This window comes from Pipra filicauda, unplaced genomic scaffold, assembly GCF_003945595.2.
Source record: "Pipra filicauda isolate LSUMZ 115617 unplaced genomic scaffold, ASM394559v2 scaffold290_size937220_pilon, whole genome shotgun sequence".
Taxonomy (NCBI): domain Eukaryota; kingdom Metazoa; phylum Chordata; class Aves; order Passeriformes; family Pipridae; genus Pipra; species Pipra filicauda.
The window spans coordinates 477,008-497,972 of NW_024104410.1; the positions used below are offsets into that span (position 1 = coordinate 477,008).

General features: G+C 44.1%; 1 protein-coding gene across 2 annotated transcripts in view; it reads right to left on the minus strand.

Moving 5' to 3' along the window:
* ABAT (4-aminobutyrate aminotransferase) overlaps positions 1-20,965 on the minus strand; it is a 52,976-nt gene that overhangs the window by 24,023 nt on the left and 7,988 nt on the right. Inside the window, exons 1-2 of one of the 2 annotated variants that reach the window (XM_027742312.2) lie at positions 14,399-14,592; positions 6,917-7,045 (exon numbers count right to left, since the gene is read on the minus strand). In XM_027742312.2, coding sequence (XP_027598113.1) covers positions 6,917-6,986 — 70 coding nt within the window. In that variant the 5' untranslated portion in view covers positions 6,987-7,045; positions 14,399-14,592. Of the gene's footprint in view, positions 1-6,916; positions 7,046-14,398; positions 14,593-20,965 lie in introns of those variants that run through there. The other variant, XM_027742311.2, reaches the window with a different exon arrangement.

Consider the following 20,965-nt stretch of genomic DNA (forward strand, 5'->3'; position numbering starts at 1 on the left):
ACATCAAAGGATTTTGAAAAGTGGTGTGTTTTAATTTTCTTCAGGTACAGCATGAAGGATATAGGCTAGAACAAAACCCTCAAAAAACCAAAACCTCAGCATACTAACAAAGTCTTTGATAGCGAAAGCTAAAACAAAAGTAGAGTCAATCATCAAACTTCTTATTTTTTAATGACGTTCTCTTCCCTTTGAAAGTATAATAAGTGATTGGCACAAACTCACACACTCTCTAGCAAGGTCAGTGGATGTATTTGAAACAGCCCACTTCACTACTTATCAGATATACACACTTGTTCACAGGGTTGGTTAAAAATAAACAAAACAACTCAAATTTTAAGAACACAAGAACATGGTTACCCTGTTTCCCCCTATTTTAACTCTTTTTTTTCTTGTCCTACTCTTCTTCAAGTAAACTGGGACCCTGCTCAGAAGCTGTCATGTAACTGGCCAGCTCCTATGGAGCTCAGTCTGTGCAAGTGACAGCACTCACAGAGCTTTCCTCAGCTTAAGGGCACCTCAACAGCCCCAACACAAGCTCTCTTACTGCCACGTAGCCCAAGACTGTTGTGGCCTAATGCTTCTTGGTGCTCAGGGACCTGCCCCAAGGCTCGTAAGAACAAAAGGAAAGGAAGCTCAGCAGTTCTGACTAGCTAAGCACTCAGCTGAACACTGCAGTTTACCCAGCAGAGAGGGATGGCCCCGGCACTGCTCCCCTTCAGACAGCCCATTTCACCACAGCCTCACAGCCTGCCCTTATTCTACAGGCAAAACTGGGAGCTCAGGCTGCTCTCAAAAAGCACCAACGTCAGAGCCCTGCTGAGACACAGCCTGGCCACCCCCTGCACGAGGGCTCTCCAGGTTTTGGCATCCCTTGCTCTGGATTCCCTGCAATGCTTTGTCCTCCAGGCCCTGAATAACAGCAGGACACGGGTGCTGCCTCTTGCTTCCCTGCACACAGCACAGCTCAGGGACATGGCCCTGCTCTCCTGCAAAGGCTTTTCCAAGCACTTGGACACAGTGATGGATGGCTGCATGAATACCTGCTTTGTTTTGCCTGGAGCAGGATTTCAGGCCATGCTCTGTCTCTCTTGCTTCTCCCCAGCCCAAGCATCAGTCTCAAAGCCTCCTAATGATGCAAGTAAATGCAAATAAATCAGGTCACTCACTGTAGTGTTTCATCCCCGGGGAAACTGCAGTGGGCTCTGCTCAGCTGGCATTTCTGTCTTGAAGGTACTTAATGTACTTTACAACTCAGCCCAAATTTTTCCTGTTTGACTTTTTAATATCAAATTACCCTGCAACAGAAACCCTGAAGATACCCTTTAACTCAGGCTACTCCAGTTTGATATTTAGGGCACATGATCACTCCACTTCACCTCTCCAAAAGACAGCAGAGATAGGACAGATAAAAACTGAGATTCTTACTATGTCCAAGCAAGGTATTTTCAAGAATTGAGAATCCCTGGTGGCTGATCCTTCAGTGAACTAACACAATTAACTTTGTAATAAAAGGTAATCCATGACTTTCAGCTGAGATCTGATTAAACTTCCATAGAAAAAAGGTTTCTTGTGTTACATTATGTTAAGAACAGGAGCAAACAACATGACCTCAGCTCTCATCTTAAAAGTGTGTGGAGCTAATGGGCTCCAACCAGGTGTCCTCTGAAGAAGCATGAGGAAAGCTCTTAAATTACATTTAGCTAACATGATGGAGAACAGCACCCTTTTTTCCCTGGTAAACAAAGCTGTCTCTTCTCATCATGGCAAAAGTCAAAACACTTAGGTGCTGTTCATGAACCTAATTATCAGAGAAACATCAGCCGAACAATTGGCAGAGAATTTTCTGCCCATGCCATTTAAAGAGGTTGGGTACAATAAGCTAAATTCTACTTTTCTTGCTTCTTGCAGACTTCTCAAAGCTCTATGCGACGCTTTCTGAACACTTGAGTAACATCAGCAAAATTATCACATCCTTCCTTCTCATCTAACAGGATGTCCTCATTTGCTAGCAGGCAGAAAAGCTCATTTCCCAGCTTCTCTTCCCCGTGCTGCCCCCATCCCTCACCAGGTGTCTCAGCAATTTTAACAAAGTACCACATTGCTATAGCAACATAATTAATATAAGTGCACCCTGCTAATTTGGTGGTGTTGGTAGTCACAGAGCACCACTCTCGGCAGCTCTGTGCTAAGGACAAGACTTACAATCAATGCAGGGCCAGAAAGAGCTTAAACCTCTGATGTGTTTGACCACAAATAATACTCACATAAACACAGTTCCTGAGCATACAACAACTGGATATTACCTGGGAGAAACTCCAGTGGAGGCACAGGAATTACACTGGTATAACTAACAGAAGGGAAAAGACAGAAGAGAGGTGAAAATCCATGCTGGCACACCAGATCTCTCAAATGTGAGTGTCCTGCTGTGACGGGGTAGAGGGGAGGCTCTGCAGGGTCCCCAAGGAGGCACATTCCACGTGCCATAGCACTGCTGCCCTGTGCAAGTGCAGACAGGCACTCTCCCTTGCGTGCCTTTAACTTCCCCTCCACGGTGTCTGTCAAACCACCTTCCAGACAGAATTTTTAGAGCATGGAGGCCCTGACAGCCAAAAGTAGGAGGACTGTGATTTCCCCCGAGTCCTCTTTTAGGTGTTACAAGTAGAATCTGTTACTAACAGATCTTGAAAGGGAATGGCAAAAGGCCAGGCTAGCTAGAGATGTTTGGGAAACCAGCATTGCTATTGCATAACACTGTGAAAACTGAGATTGCTATTTACAGAGTGCTTACGCTGTAAGATCAGAAGCTCTTCCACAGGAGATTGTCTGTGTTTCAGTACTCCCACATACACACTGAAGATTTTATTGGAACAGGGTTCTCCAAAAATGAAGAAAAAAATGCAATACTACACAGGCTGTAAAGAACTGGAAGCTCCTGTAAGAAAGAGCAAGAACAGTTCCCCCTCCCCATCACAGCATAATTCCAAGTCACCTCCTCAGCAGAGTTACAGGAGCATCCAACTGCTGGTCTTCTTGCAGTTCCTGTGATATGAACCAGTCATAATATCCTTCCTTTTTCACAGCACAACAGACCAGAGTAACAGCTATGAGAGCTCATCAGGACACCTCTGGAGATGAACAACCACAAGGAACACCCAGGGGGAAAAACAGCCAGCACTTCCACAGCCACCCTTTGTGGCACAGAAGGAACAAGAAAACTAGACAGGAACATCAAAGGCCTCACATTTACTCAAAGAACTCAGAACTGAGGTCCAAACTTGGACTCTCACTTGTAGTAGAGCCTCCTTTCAACAACAGTTTTTCATATGAACATTTTTATCTCTCTCAGCTTTTTGTGAAAGCATTTGATCAGACAAAGAAGCAAAGGTTCCTCAGTCCAGCAGGGGAGGTTGCACTCCAGAGTCATCAAGGGCCAGTTCCCAGGGTAGAAGCTGAAGGTCACCTCAAACTGTCCTCTACAATCCAGGGAAGGGGACTGTTCTCTGCTTCTCCCACACACCCTCACACAAATCCAGGCTGTTCTCTCTGATTTCCTACAGAGGCTCCTAATGTACAGATTGAACAAAAAAAGGTAAAAAGTCTTAGCAAGGATTAATACTGGAGACAAAAGTGGGACTGAGAATAAATCCTTCTCATGGCTTTCCTGCCTCTTTGTGATAACTGTGCTGGGGACAAGTCAATAACTAATATGAGCATTTGTCAGACTTTACTGCAGCACACCTGTGTGATAAATACTATTATCCTCTGCAGAGAGACAGGAAACAGGCTGAGATAGGCAAGGTACAGCCTCAACAAGTGCTAGCCCACTTAAGGCAGAGTGCAGAGAATCTGGAGGAGAAAAACTGGACCTACAAGGAAGGACTGAAACAGTATTTAGACCAGCTGAGAGAACAGTATGAGATCTTGGGGGAGGTAATAGTTGTCAAATACGTAAAAGGCTGCTGCCAAGAAAAATAAACATTCCACCCTCCAGGTCCTTTGAGGGCAGGACAAATAGTAAAGATTTGATTTTTTTTCCTCATGTTTTGAAACTTAGACTAAATATTAGAGAAAAGTTTTAAAGGTAAGGTCAGCTCAGCAGTACAGAGATTGCCTGGGGGGCTGCGGAAGCTGCAAACAGATCAGCATCCTAGAAGGGCATGGGTGTGCACTAATGCAAACTGATGCTATCTTCAGGCAGCAGCCTGACCTTTTGGCATGCTTTCCAGTGCAAGATTCAAAGATTAATTCAATCTCTTTGGGTAATCACAGAAGACTGAACTAGATCTCTTGAGTCCCAGCCTGTCCTCATAGCTTTGGTACTGCCTTACCTGCCCACAACCAACTGCATCTTCATCTGCCTCCAAAGCATGGAACCAGAACAGCTTTCCTGCTACAGGGGCCCAGCTGATAAAACCTGAGCTGGCACAAAGGGAATAAATATTTAAATTCACACTACCAGTTTTGATCAACTTGCAGCACACCAGGCTGACAGGAGCAACACAACCCAATTCAGGTAAGATGTAATGCAAAGGTACATCAGCATTTCTCCATCATCAACCACCTCTCCCAGATCTGACTGGCTGATACCCACAGACAGCACAATGCAAGAGTCTTTGTAAAAAAAAGATTAGGCTGGTTACTCATTCTGTTGTCATTCTGCACCCTTCAAATTCTAGTGAACCTTATCTTGGAGGGCAAACTATCAAGCAGATCAAACAGATAAGGAAAGGAAAACAAAGCCATACCTGATTAAGGCTTAGTTTTAAGGAAGGCATAAGGACTCCAAAATACTTATAGGCTTCATATTTTTGGTAAGAGTTAAGCTGCACATTACTTTCATATGTTGTGCTTAGCTTTTGCATTTTGATCAATTTAAATGATTTCCATTTTCCCTTTTCCAGTTTGCTTGGCAGCGATTAGAATGCTGTGAGTAATGAAAACACTACAAGCAATGGTTAAGTAAAAAAGATTCTCCAACCAGAGAAACAGTCAAGGATGAAAAAACCTCTTTGTGTCAATAAATTTACTGTAGATTCAAGATGAACAGGATTGTTTGCCTAATGCACACACAACTAAAACATTACAGCCTGCAGACACAAAGACTTCTACCAAGAGGCAATCTATTCCCTCCTCCTCTCCATATCCATTGCCCCTTTGCAAACCCTGTCATTTCAGTACCCACACACACACAAAAAAGATCAGTCCAAATGGCACCGCAGGATTTTTGTGGGAGTAATGTACAAACCTCTTTTTAGTCTGTAAAGCACTAAACTTGAGTGCTCAAAATACCTTGGAGGCGAGCACTCTGGAGTAGAGAGCTCCTGGATGTCACACCCTCTGCACTTCCCTAAGAGCCAGCAGAGCCCAGGGGCACTGCAACCTTAGCTGGGGGCCACCAGGAAAACAGCCTCAAGTTTTTGCTACAGGAGTCAGAGCCTCGTGCCTATTCTGTCAGCCAGGAATATCACAGGACACAGTTCCTTTGGTGAGGGGTTCTCTTGCTCCATCTTTCCTAATCTCTGGTCACACACACAAAGCATTCGTCCTTTCCTTCCCAAAGGACACAGGTCTGTTACACAGTCTGCAGCCAAAGCCCCCTACTCTTTGCTCAATATTTTAGCAGGCTTTCCCACTTAGATGTTTCCTGAAAGCAAGGAGAAATTAATGAAGCCTGGAGTTGCTTTCCTTTCTTCTTGAAGATCTTACACCCCCTCATTGCAACAGTGAGAAAGGAAGAGTGAGTTAGTGCATCTGCCCTCCACTGACCTCTCATCTGTGCTTGGGAAGCAGCACAGAGTGTGGAAGACACTGGGAGGGACAGGGAGTGTTAAGTGATGCTTTAAGTGATGCTGAGATGACAGATTAGCTCAGAGGACTGACAACTAACAGGCCTGGTTGCTGCAAGCACTTTCCATTGCCCACAATCGACCAAACCATCCCTGCTCCTGGCCAGGGTGGGTGATCAGTGCGTCACTGCCAGGAATAGAAGTGCATCCTGCACTGATACACTGACCTAATATTTTCTAATAGTGACAGGACCAGACTTCATGTTCTTTAGCCAAAGGTCAGTTGCTCCCCAAAGTGTGTTATTTGAAAGGAAATCAATGATGTTTAAGTTTCTGAGCAAATGGAAGGCTGTGCTTGCCTGGCAGTGGCAGAAGGAGCACAATAGCACTGCAGGACAAGAGAAACACTAATATTTACTCGGACACAGGAAAAGCCATTCAGCCATTCTGTATTCAGTGTAACAGCACATGAAATGTCTGCCAGATCTTAAGACTCCACACTGCTTTGTCCAACAGTCAAGAGAAATTTAGTTTTTATATCTATTTTACAGAGATTGCAGGTTTAATACACACATACCCACACTAAAATACAAAGAGGGCCAAGCAAGAACTTGCTGTTCACTTCAGAGAAAGTAGTTTGATGCTGTGTTGGCAGGATTTTATTTCACACTAGAGCTCACTCCGGGCAGACACACACAACCCCAGTGAGGACCACCTCTTCATGCCAGTCACAAAAAACCTCTCCACAAGGGAAGACAGGCAGGGTCATGCTACACAGCACAAAGAAAAAACCAGCTCATTCTGATGGATAGTTGTTTCACCACATAGTGTCACAAAGTAAAAACAGAATTCCAAAGGCTGAAGAGCTTTACTTCAATTAGCAGGTTTACAGTGCAAATTATTAACTTAATAAATTCTTGTTTGCAGAATGAAAAAAAAAATAATCAAACAAATCCACAGCACCTTTGTGATCCACTTGGGACTACAACTGCATCATTATCTGAGATGCAGAACATCGTATTCAAGTTCTGACAGACTCAACACCAAGGGACAAATCCCAGCAATACTCAAACTGGAATTCTGTCCACCAGTGTAAACCAAACACAAACCAGGAAAATACAAGCACTTACCAAATACAAGCAGTCTGGAGTTTTGCTGCAGGCAACAGGTCAGCTGTCGACTAAGCAACATCGACGCCATTTTATCTTTTCTTTACTCAAAAAGACTCAATTTTGGGAGATTTCTTTCCAGTCGATGTTCTAAAATAAAAAGAAAACCAAAACACTTATTCATGTGCTTATGGATGCAGCCATTACTACCATGCTATTCATTTCAATATTCCCTCTTTCACTAACTTCAGTCCTAAGACACTTAGAGCATGCTGTGATGGATTAATGCTGACATTCACAGCAGTCTCAGGATTGAGCCCCAAGTCTGATGCTTGGCTTGGTCTTGCTGAGGCAAATGACTTCTAGGCTAAAGCTGTATCTCCCAGCTTCAGCAGGGCCAGGGGGTAAAGATCAGTACCTATTTTCCCTTGCTCTTCCTCTGTTTTCTCTCTGTATGTAGACTGCATTGAACTTTTAAAGAAATTGTTTCCAGTCAGTCTCTCAAGCCAAAGCTGGTTTCTCCATTCGATTTAAGTTTATGAGAAAAATCTCGTCTAATACAAAAGACAGCAGGACAAGCATTAGGAAATAAAAGAAAATCAATCCCCTGAAAAACCAGTTTGTACCAATTAATCACATCTCTGTAAAGAAAGACTGTGAGAGCTGGGATTGTGCAGCCTGAGGAAGGCTCAGGTTGCATCCCATCAATGTGTAACAAACTCCAGGTGGGAGGGAGCAGAGAAGGAGCCAGACTCTTCTCAGTGGTGTCCAGTGACAGGATAAGAGGCAATGGGCACGAACTGAAACACTGTGAGCTCCACCTAAACACAGGAAAACCCTGGACAGGTCACCCAGAGAGGGCATGGAATCACCACACTTGGAGATATTCACAGCCCAGCTGGATATGGTCCAGAGCAGCCTGCTTGAGGTGTTGCTGCTTGAGCAGAGGGCTGGACCAGATGACCCCTCAACCTCAACAGTTCTGTGATCCTACCTCAGCTAGTTACATATAAATGACCTTGGAAAATCAAGTAGCATGAATGGCAACACAACTCCTTTTTCACTTTGGATCACCTCTGCAGAAAGTCTGGCTGGAAGTCATAAATAAACAGGTCACTGAATTATTATCCAGGATACAGGTTAAATTCAAACTCCACACTTATCAGCATGGCCCCCTGTGTTCTAAGCAGGACACTAGAGCCCTCTGCCCAGCATTTTCACCTTGCTGGGTGTCCCCCTGCCCCCAGTGGGTGCACACCATCCAGCAGCAGTGGACCGAGGCCTGCAGTCCAAACAAAATGTCACTATTATCCACAAACCTCCTGGAAAGAACTCTATTTAACAAATACACTCAAGAGAGTATTGGAGCTCACAGCTTACTGCTTACATCAGTTCTAGGCCATCAATAAAACATGCCAGCAGATGTTCATGACTAGATATAGGGAAGCAGCTGATCTACTGCTACCGTGATAGGAAGTATCTCTTACCCCGCACTAAAATACCAGAAATTTAATTTCTGTACTATCTTTAGGCAAGATACTATTTGTTCTCCTTCACATTTGAGCTTTTTCAAAACGAATAAAAGAAAACAAAAAACTTTTTGCTTACATAAATTTAGAGACCTATTAATACTTAGGTACAAAAACAACTCCCCGTGCCTTTCCAGACAACTGACATAGCACTTGGTTTCACTCAGTTTCCTCTGAGTTCAAGTTAAAATTCAAGGTATTTTGAAACGTGCCAAGGCGAGCACACACTTGCACAACACTTGTGCACACGCTGGAAAAGCTGGATTAGCTTCCTAAGGCTTTGGATCAGAAGTGTAGAGGGAACTAGGTAATTTTTTTCAGAAAAGAGTAACTTCACTTGTAAGAAAAAATTAATTTAATTCTTTCATTATTTTTTGTCTCTCGGCTTCTTTCTTTAGTTGTGCTAACTTTTGCAAAATAAACATGTAAAAAAATACCCCAACACCACAGATTTCTTATCTAATGACCATCCTCAAGCAAAAACCAAATGCCAGTCTAAGTGAGAAAAAGCTGTTAAAGGGTGAATCAGCCCAGCACCTCTCACAACAATTAACCACCTTGATTGATGTCCTCTGTTCAGAGCTATTTATCTGGTCTGTACTGCAATCTCCAATTCCCTCCTTAAGTTTGTTCTTCAAAGTATGACTTTTTAAGAGTCTTTAGGAGCCTGTTAAAATCTAAGGTGAACACAGCTCACAAAAGGAGCAGTGCAAATGTAGTTAGCAACCCACTTTGTTGTTCTTAGCCCCTTCAGTCATCTCTCCTGGGGGTTTTGCTGCCCACTGCCCAACCTTCCTGAGATGCCTCTTCACAAACAAATCAAACAAATCTACCAGTCACTCTACATGGTTGTGCTCACCAGTGTCCAGCATTCCCTTCAGCAGTACCTCCTCCTCCTTCCCCAGGTGAGCCATGCCCATGTCTTTACTCCCAGAATGTTATTTATCTTTTACTTATACTTCCCGTTTATCTTAAATTCTTTAATAGTTAAACTACAGTATTCATTAGAGGCTGAAAAATATAATTGGAAATGATACTGGCTTTTTGAAACACTTACAGGAAAAAAAAAATTATTGCAAGAGGCAGCTTAGCCCTAATTTTCCTTGGCAGTTGTTATATAAAAAGTTTTACCGTTTTCTAGTCCAGAGTCAGAATAAATCATGTAATATCACATGTGAGTATAACTAAACCCAGCATCTTTTCCATCTCCATTAAGCACACAAACTCTCACAGGGGATCAGCTGATGTGATTGGTATCTTTGTCTAAGCATGCATTATTTGGTTATCACAATAACCAATTGAATTTTGCCTCCACAGCCCATCTCCTGATCAATTCCCACCGGCCCAGCCTGTTCCAGCACTGCAAGCAGCAGAGGCAGAGTTTGCAAGCCAGCAGAAATAAGCTCTGCACGTGTCAAAACTGCAGCAATGCCACGCTCCAGCACCACTGCTGCTCCAGAGCCACTGCAGGCAGCTCCAGATCCCGTAACATCCAGGCAAAATACAGCCACCAACTCCACGTATCGGACTCTAAACGGGGTGTGAAGGACCTCAAAGAAATGAGACCCTTCAAAAAAAAATATTCCTAAGTCTTCTCTAAATATTTTTCCTCTAATGGCAGCTGTCTGAGCTGGAGAAGGCCATTGGTACAGATGACTGAACAGAGCAGCTATTCTGAAGTGAATGCTCGGTACCTTAATTTTGCAAATGTATTTGCATATATTTTGTATGTAATTTTGCATTACATAAACATTCACTGGCGAACACGGTTTAAGTCACAGTCACAGTCTTCTAGCAAAAAGAATTATTTTCAGAGAGGAAGCTCAGTCCAGTTTATCAAGCACATGAAACATAAGGATATGTGGATTTTTTTAAATGCACACTGTGGAATTGGATATATTTGTTTTAAACAGCAGCTGTTAAATTTCTGTACCGAGTGATTATTTCTGACAGATAAAGCTAGTTCTAGGAAAAACAGTCAGCAGCAGCAGCAGCCTACTGTGAACATAAAAGATGCATTGTTTCCGTGGGTGAACAAGATTGTGTTTCTTGGGGGGAAACTCTGGAAAAATTAAAAAAAAAAGAGGGGCTTGATCCAGATACAAGAGTGAAAATACACGAACTAGTAGTTTGCACAGCAATCTCGCTCTCTAGAAGAGAAGCTAATGCAGCATGACATCCCTGTTCCAGGCTGCAGCTTGTAGAGACCTGCCTGGGAAAGGATTCTTGGATGGATGCAAAGGTAAAGGCAAACAGAGACATGGACAGATGCAAAGGTAAAGGTAAAAGGAGACAGGGCAAGGCAGGGAGAAGTCAGCTCTGCGGATTTGTGTCTCTTTCTTGAAACTCATGCCAAAGACAGAGAAGCCTGCTTGAAATTCATGGGGGCACGTTCATCTGTTCCTCAGTTGCTCCAAACCCATTTACCAGGAACAATTAAGCCGTTTGGAAACAGCAGCACGAGCTGCACAGGGCAATTACTGCACAAGGCTTCACAAAGCGGGTTTGGGGAGCGGGGAGCTAAAGGCAAATTCCTTCCTTTTTCTACCGTTTTCCTTTGCTTGACTTTTCTAGGATACACAGCGAGGGTATCATCATGCCACGCGTTAATTGTGAAATTTAAAACATATCTAACTCTCTCCTAGTCCTGTTTGCTTGGATCCATCTGGATGTGAACCAGCACAAGGCTTGCTGGCGTTGTGAGCTGTGCAAGGGCTGCAGGAGGGTGCAGGGGCTGCAGCAGCCCCTGTCCTGGAGCTCTGCTGTCCTGCGGTGGTGGAGGACACGTCCCCTCTCTCGGGGGCTCACAGCAGCACAAGCACTGTGCCTGAGTGCAAACCCACCCTTTCCACACCCAGCCTGCCCTGGTATCCCCGAGGTGAGCTGGCACAGACAGTTTGCAAGGAGGGTGTCTCTCGAAGAGGTGAGAAGGCTCTTCAGTTCACAGCTCAGCGTGCTTTGACACTGTGCTTTCTGCATCTGTCTTTTAACAGGGGAAGAAACTGCAAATTGAGAGATCAAGTCAGCTGTGGTTCCTGTGACTAAAACAAAAGGACAATTTTGAAAAGTCTGGCAGTACTCAGATATCTGCGCTGGAACTGTTAAAGGGGGGCAAGTCTCCTGCTTTGCAGTGTCCATTAGCAAGCAATTTTAACGACTTAGGTGATGCAGTTCAAGTATTTTACTTCTAAAACCAGAAATATGAGTGAGGTGGAAGATGGTCTAGGTTGTCATGCATTAAACATAACCATGTCCCTCCTTAGACTGCATTTGAGGAAGAATGGGGCAATGTAATGTCATCATGGTACCTGCACAAAAAGATCCAATGTATGCAGCACTGCCTGCTTGAAAACGAACCACCCCACCCTCCTTGGGGAGATGGGGAATGTCCACATTCAACAGATCAAAGCAGGAAAAAAATTGAATGAGTTCACCAGTTGTTATTGACAGAGCACTGGGTGACGTTCGAAATCCTGACTTACTGCTTTAGCCAATTAAATGTAGTAAACAACACTGTAAATAAAGAGCCCTGCATGCATGTTGATGTGTTTAACTGCAATTCTCTTGGTCCCAGGAGCAGAGTTAAGAGTTCAGTATAGACTATACAGTTATGAAAGCCTGAGTGCACATAATGAAATACAACAGGTCCTTTTACTTCAACAGGGCTTTTTTCCAAGGTATAGTTCTGAAAGAAATTTGAATAAGCTCATAACAGCATTTGTAGGAGAAGTTTGTAAGAGTAACACCAAGAATTTCTAGTCATAGACCAAAGTATCTCAAATCATCACAGGAATAGAAAAGTCCTGTTAAGAGGGAGTTGCAAGAAAATTCACATCTAGTGTTTATATGAGGCTGGCGTTAGATTTTCCATCTATACAAACCCAGAACAAACCACAGCTGAAACCCTCTTCAAGAAGACTTCAAGAAGAGCAGTACCTGGCACCACCCTCATAAGAGGCCACAGAAAAGAGAAAGAAGCTGCTCTTCCCCCACCTTGGTCAACCAAAGGCCCCAGCCTGGCGAGCCTGTGATTGCAGAGCACAGCTCACCAAGGAACACCAGCAACAAAACAACGGCAGGGACCCGCAAAGGGAAACATGGATCTATCACCAAAATGGATTTTGCAAAAAAACCCCCACTTCACAAGCTGACAGGCTGCTTATGCCTCTAATAATCTTAATGGCTTTGTGTAGAACAGGATGTAATTGGAAACTCCATGATTGTACTTAAGTTGTCAAGGACACAGTTGTCATAGTTACAAGTAAAGCTCAAGTGTCGGTTATTCAGGGTTGGCTATTTACTTATTGACACCAACAGAATTGGACACTCCCACTAGTCTTCAGAAGAACAGAAATAGGAAGACTGGTTTTGTCCTTCAAGTCTTGACAAAACAGTAATTATTGCACACAAAAGCATAATAAACTGGTGGGTTTTTGCACAGTTCCCTTCTCTCACTCCACATGCAGCTGGCATTCCAGTCCGTCTGCTCTGAACACTGCAGCACAAGCCTAAAACAACATGTCCTTGTTTAGCAAAGGAAACCTCACACCTACAGCTTGTTAGTACTGTCTAGAATCCATCACAACATGGCAATCCCTACCTGCCTCATGGGACCTGCAATCGGGTCAGTGTTGAACCAACAGCAAAGCCAGAACACAAACCTTCAGTTCTTCTATCAAGTTTTAAAACTTATTTACAGTAAGAAGTGTCATAACATTCATGTGTCCAGGTTCTCCTCCTCCTGTGTCCCCTAGGCAGGGTTTGATGGTTGGATATGAATATATGTTTTTCTTTTTTCTAAACCAAAAAAAAAACCCAAACCAACCAAAGAACAAAAATCTTTCTGCTGTTGTCCCTCTTTTCCCTCTCTCCTACAAATATTGGGCCAAGGAAAGACTTTTGGTCTATAAACCAATGAATGTAAACAGGTAGGAATACTGTGATTGTGGTACACTAGGATTCAGGTGACCCACTAAACTTTTGAGCAGCTCATTTATGATTCAAAACCTATTGGAACAGCTAAGGTGGGATGAGACATGCCTATGACTTCCCTGTGAAAGAAATACACTGTCTCAGGGAAAGAAAAAATTGGATTGAAAAAGCATCTGTTAGAAACTGGGCAAGTTCCAGATGCGAAGCCAAAAATACCTACATAAATAGCATAATGGTACATAAATGCTGGTAAAGAACCAAGTACAACTGAACCTATGTTAGCTGAAAAATTCTAAATTTTTCTAAGTAATTTCTTAATAGTTTCCCCTGAAAAAAACCTGCACTTTGATATTTCAGTGAACTTTACCAGTGAGCTACACATAAGAACCTCTCTTCACTTCAAGCCTGCACATTTTCAATCCCTTATTTTAAATGCAGGTGGCAAAAACATATAAAAACCATTTCTGTTCATTTCCACATATTTCCCCACACCAAAACATCCCAGCTCCCAGTGGGTTATGGCACAGCCGTGCTTTTCAGATTAGTTGCTCCACAAGCGTTCTGTAGTTTCGAAAAAATTGAAGTATTGCAAAATACCCTCAAGTGGAGTTCCCAAGAAAATTCCGTTGCATTTCTTGTAAGATTTTATTCCTCAGCATCCTACCACTGCCTCCTCAGAGGTCAGGAAAACAGATAAATAGCACCAAATAAAAGGACCATTTCTTTTTCTGTGTCCTAAGGCATAAAATAGCTCACTTGGAGGCAGCCTGCACCAGACCAAGGGAAACGTCTTAAGCCGGAGAGTGTGCTCTGGTTTCTCAAGGTGACCCCCATTCCAGCTGAGGACAGAAGGAAGCAGATGCATGCAGATTTCTTTTAAGGGGATCCAGCAAACAAACTGGGAATAGCTCCCCATGTTTGTCCATGACAGGGACACTGTAACACGGCACACAACTGCACATACAGACACGCATTCCCCTCCGGACAGAGAGCTCGGCCGGAGTCTGTGCCCATCCCCACCGCGCACGGCAAAGGCACTTACAGCACTTGGATGCAAACTCCCCGCAGCCAGCCCTGGCTGGAAAGTGCTGCTCCCTCCTTTCCTTCAGCTCAGCTCAGCTGCTGTCGGCTCCACTCGTGAGGAATGACATCGCTGCCCGCTCCTGCCAGCTCCCGAGCGCGACTGCCGGCAGCGAGGCCGGGCATCACCCAGAGGGAGCCCGGAGCTGCAGCCCTGCAGCGGAGCTGCGGGGGATGCCCCACTTAATGAAGGTTAATGAAACCAGCTCCTGCTCAGCCACAGCCAGCGCAGGGGAGCACCCGACTCGCCTCAAAACGAGAGCATCTGGCTCTGGCATGTGGGTGTAGCCCATCAGCTCGTACCCCTGGGAGTGCGAGTTCACCTGAAAGCCTCCTTGGCAGGTTTCTGAAAACATATTCCAGAGACGCAGAGCCAGACTGCATTAACGTCTGAAACGGCTCCTTAGCTTTCAACAATCGTGGAAGTTGAAGAACACGTCTTGTCCCTAAACCCCTCGATTTTACTCTAGTTTGTAAATATCCCGAGGGTGACACGCGGGCACACATGAAATAACCACGCTTTGGTTCATTCCCCTCAGATCGTGAGCAGGCAGCACAACCAGCACACATCCCAACGCCACCTCCTGCTGCGCGCTGATGGAGACGGGAATGGGGAGACGCAGACACCCACGGGGAATACCAGCAGCCTCCCTTCAGGCCCAGGGACGCAGGGAAAGCGAGCACGGGGTGCCATGGCCGAGGTTTGGATCCATGGCCAGGTTGCCATGGTGCTGGGGGGCAAGAGGGAAGATGCGCCAGAGCGCAGGAAAAGGCTGAGCTGCTTCAGATTTAAATCCCTGTGACAGCGTCTCGGCCGAGCCACTGCACGGTTGCTGTGGCAACCGACGAGTGAAAAATCACAGCGGAAATCTGTAATTATTACAAGCGAGGTGGTGAGTTACCCACTTCAGTAATCAGGGCATTAAAACGGCTCGGGAAGAGGAGGGGGAGGTCCGTGCCCCCCAACAGGCAGGGCTGCACTGCCACAGGGAGCCAGGCACGAGATCAGAGCTGTGGGTCCTGCTTTGGGCTCTGTCTCCCACAGGCTCCAGCTGTGGGATGTGACATTTGGGCAGGATGCTTTCCTAAGCACAGGGTCTGGCACCTGCCTGAGGGGCTGCGATCGGAGCTCCTGCACCCCTGTGCTGCCAGGGGACAGATGAGGGAGCAGCCAGAGCGAGCCCCAGACTTGTGCTGCCTCGTTCAGCACAAGCAGAGTCAGGCCAAAGGAAGGGTCTAAGACAGGCAGAGGCAAGGACAGACATCAGAAGGACAGAAGATGCAATGCCTCCAGGAAGCAGGTAAGGTCCCCAGCAACTGAGTGACTCCAGTTTGTGATGCTCTTACAGCAGCACACTTTCTTCCTCCCCTTCTCCCTAACAGCAGCAGCATTTGTTTGGTTGGGGTGGATGTTGTGCTGATTACTGTGCTAACACAGGAACCAGGAGGGACGGAAAGTCCTTCAGGCAGACCAAACACGCCCCGCAGCCTCTCCACTGTAACATTACCTGACACAGGTAGTTTACACACCAACACATGCAATGCCAGCGTTCACAGAACCTTTTACATCCATTGCAGGAGTACAAGGTTTAAAGTCACCATGTACTTCTCCAGAGCTTTTCTACCTGACAAACTGCTAAGGAAAATGCTGTTAACACCAACAAGGAAGAGAATCAGACGTGGCTAATCCTGTTCTGGTACCCTTCTTCACTGTAGGACTGTACCCTGGGATCCCATGTGAGTAGTAGCAACTGCCAAGAAAGAAGCCCAGATTGCAGTTGTTTATAAGACAGATCCCATACTACTCCTAAGTAACAGGCTGCTGAGTTGATCCAAAATAAGGACTGAAGCTGATCCCTCACCTTCTTAATAGTTTAAAATCTGACTGCAAATGACATATTTAAACTGGTCTGTACTGGTTACCAGTCATTAGAACAAACTACTGCCTCTAAACTGAACCTGTTAACCAGCTAATCTACCACAAAAAGTGCATTAACAGATGGTTAATGCAGGGACACACCACAAAGCAGAGGAGGAAGGACTTAGAACAGTTGTAGGTACTTACACTCACCGTGCATAAAACACTGGATCCAACAGCAATGCCTTGTATCAGTGATTTATTACCACACTTCTTCAGTGAATAATCAGGATCACAGCTCCAAAGGATGCACTCTGGGGAGACTGAGGTATGACAACGAAATTCTTGTGCCTCTGCTGAGTGCTGCTTTAGATGATGTGAAGCTAAATTCATTAAACAAAATTATGTTGAATGAAAAGTACTCCTTACTGCTAAGTGCTAACAATTTATATGGTAACATTATCCAGAGACTCCAGCCAGCATCGTGCCCCATCACACTAAGCCATGTCATGTCCAACTGCCTGGAAACTCATCCCCCAGAGACAGTAATTCAGTTGTAGACTTTTATGTGTAGTGGATTTTTTTTGCTTTAATCCTTGCAACAAATGGCTCGACACCAAACTACCACCTCCTAGGCAGAGCCTAGGTTATTTTTCAGCCCCTCTGCTCCCAGCACAGCCCCTCCATATCCATAATTACCCTGCCTGGAAGGCTGGATGCACAAAAAGGATGACAACGAGTCTGTGCAAGCCCTGTTGCAGGGCAAAAAAACTTAGAAGTCCCATGTCAGTGATTTTAAGCAACTATAATTACAAAAAACTTATTTAAGATGTATTAAAAATGTACAGTCCACAAAACTGTGGACTGTAATGAAAAAAACCCATGGACTTCCACTTGATTAATCAAGAGAATATTGGTAATGAGATCTACTTGAACAGTCTGCCATCAGAAAGGATGTGGCCAACCACCCACAGTAAGTACACTTTCTGCACTGATATGCAGCTGTCAAAGGAAGACCCATTACACAATCCTTCATTGGTAGAAAGTAATCTCCAGCTTCAGCAGAACCAAAAGCATGACTTTCCATTGTTAGATATATTTTTCTGTATCAATACTACATACATCCTCCTGAAATACAGTATGACACTACAAGGCAAAATGGGGATCAGATTTTGGCCAGGCTGGTCCACAAGGCCAAGTAAAAGCACAAGGTAAATATAAAGGATATTTTGTTTTTATGGAAAATATTGGAAGGTGTAACTATGTTATCAACTGCTGCATTTCACTGCAAATAATGGTAAATTCCTCCAGAAGCAATTCTACGGCCCTCCTTAACCCCCACCTCACACTCCAGAAAGAATTTGTTTGGAAAAACAAAGCATTTAAAGCAACACAGCTACAGTACTTGAGAAGAATTCAGTATCCAGAAATAGCAGCTCCAGGGTAGAGACAAGATGTCAAAATCCTAAATGTCATATACTCCTGCAAAAAATGGGAACAAAACACATTAGTATCCCAAAGCAGAAGGCAAGGCACACCAGGATACTCAGCACCAAGTCCTAGTCCTCTTCAAAAAACAGAATTGCCACAAGACTCAACAGCAGGGTCTCAGGACCCCAAACTTGCATGAAGAGAAAAAGTAACAGCCCTCTTAAGAGCTTGTTGTGTTTGGAGAAAAAATAAAGCACAAACTGGAGTGTCAGATCAAGTTTTAGGTACTGTGAGCAGTATTACCAGGTTCAGTTTAAGATATATTAAACAATATTTCAATGCAGTTGAAGGAAACAAAGTAAGACTATAAGAATGTTGACCCCAAGTTAATTATAAAAATCTGAGCAAACGATTTGGAGGCAGAAGGATAAGAGTCTTATTTGGCCAAAGAGGATTTACCATGAAAGGCAAAACAGAAAATAAAAGGGACAACTGTGATTGCTTAGCTTTGCAGGAAACCCATCACACTGCAGCTTTTCCAACCTGTGGCTGGTCAGAAGACTGCTTCCTACCCTAGCACATCCAATAACACTACACTCAGTGTACAGAGGCAGTATTTCCTTTTTAAAAGAAGTAAAAAGCCTCATGAACAGAGTTCATGAGTGGAATTCACCACAATCAATACCACTGACTCCAGGGATTTCATTTGGTGGGCAGATGCCCTGATTAAAAAAGTCAGAGGTTGTGAGTGTGCGAGGGCACACCTGAGCTCACACCACTCACTAACCAGGAACTAGAACAACTTACACTGACACAGGGAGAGGGGGATCACCCCCCTCTGGCCTTCAGATGTCAACTGCTTTAATTCCCACTGAACATCAGAACTTCACATTCAGAAGAAGGAAAGGGTTACAAGATTCAAGCACAATTACTATGAAATTCTACTATTCGAAAGTCCTATTGTCGCCTGTTAATTCAGGCAATAGGTAAAAAAGGACAGCAATTGGGCTGCTTTCAAAACAGTTTAGAAAACACAGTTACCTACACAGTGTTAAAAACACTCTGTGACTAAGTTCCCTAGTATGTTTAGAAAATTATTTTTGGGCTCCAGATGGAGAAAGAAACTAGTGCCAACCTGATTCAGCAAGATATGTATTTCTCAAGTGGTCCCTCTTCCTTTGCTGGGCTCATTCAAAAAAATTAGAGTTGTGAATGAGCTAAAACACTCTGCTGAATTAAAGGCAAGGTAGAAAAACTGGTAACTGGGAGACACACTGAAGGTTCCCAAAATCTGAAAGTTACTCACTAGGGAAAAATCCATAAGGCTGCTGCATAAACTGCACTTATTTATTTTTTATATATTGCCTGTTTGACAAAACTAATTGTAACATTTCACACAAGTACTAAATACCTAGACACAAATTTGAGGAGATAAATTAGACTTTAATAAGTGTGCTAATGGCTAAACTAATTGGTAAACTCTCTTTGAGGTACATCTCTACTGCACCCTCCGCTCTTGGCGTAACACTGACACCCATGTAAGACACTGAGTGCTGTTCCTTCAGTCTGGTATGTAAAAGCCATGAATCACATCAGAGTGAAGATTCCATGAGAATAGGTAGTTAAAAAGTATTGGCAAGTTTTGGGAAGGCTCCTAGATCTAGACAAATCTTTATAAATAAAGTTCCACCATGAGTTGGGCAAGTCCAGCTTAGCTGCTGGAGCCAGAAAAGAGAGACCTGGAACCAAGAAACTGTTGGGGGAATCCTTGCATAACTGATGCTCAGAGAGGCTGCACAAATTGAGAGTGGGAACAGAAAAGCCCAAGATATTATGTTAGCTGCTTCTGAAATCACAGAAGATACCTACTAATTGCATTTAATAAAGGAGAAGGCCCATTGGACTGGAACTAGAGACACATTAAAAGCAAGAATGGAAAAAAAATGACTTTTAAAGACTTGGGAGCGAACCCATTCCAGAATATTCTCTTGCACCCACACTCCAAGCATGTTTTGAAACCTTGTGAAAAGTATCCAAAGCCAGCATCCATGTCATCACCCACTGACCCATATCACCATGACTGACCTGTGTCACCACACACTTCAGTTCCTGCACCAGCATTTCAGAGCAGCTCTGTGCTGGCTCTATCCATTTCCAGCAGCCAAGAGGGACACTGGACATCCTGCAGCTCCCCAAATATCCCATAAGGCACATCCATGGGTGCTGCAAAGAAGTATCCCTTGGCTGTAAAGATGAATGTGAAGTAACAACTCAGCTGGCAAGACCACCAGCCTAGGAATGGTGGGACAGGTAGGAAATGGTGCTTTCTGTCAAATACCCCAAAAATGCTGGACCAGGGGCAGAGAACAGCATTTACTGGTGCAGTGGTATGGGGTGCAGCCACCCCCTCTTTTGGCACTGTCAACCAGCCTGCCCCTGTAATGACAATACTGCCACAAAGGCACTAATAAACACTAAGAATGGCTGCAGTAAAACAAGATCAAGGACAGTCTATTGTTGGTGTAATTTTAAGCAGCTCCCTGAAGTTACTCCAGGATGAACACAGTCAGTATGGAATAAGGAGCTGGTAGTTAGGTTAAACAGCTTGTTTATTTATTTAACAAAAACCTCTTGTGGGAAATGTTTATCTTCCTAAGGGTAGCTCATGAAAGTGAGCAGCACCAGCACAGTGGGACAGCGAGCGCTTCCCTTCAGAGCACTGCCCTCACTGGTGCTTAACCTCTCGACAGAGCACTGTCACAGGAGCTCAGAAAAATGGCAAATTGTTCTTCTCCTTCCTAAAATCAGTTTCACCAAATGGATGCAACTGCAGGATTTATCAGCGGTCAGATAATTCTTTACAGAAGATACAACATCACGTGCTTTGTCAGCCTTTAGAACACAGAGTCAGAATTATCTTAAGCTGCCCCTTTTCCCTCTTTGCTGTTAACTAGTGACAGTAGCTGAAAGAGATAATCAGAGGTTGGAGTTTCGCAACAGATGAGAAGAATGTGGCTGCAAGCCTGCAAATCTTGCTCACCAGTCAGAGCAGAGGATCAGTTATGCAAGGCTGCATGTGGATTTTGACCAGATGTAACAAACAGTCCCTTTCTCCTCTCTTTTCCATTTGGAACAATAAAACTGGAACTGTGAGCCATTTCCTGTCATTTATCAGATCACTCTGGAAGCTGATTTTCTTTGCCCATTTTCTGGAAAATAAATAAATAAATTGCACTTTCT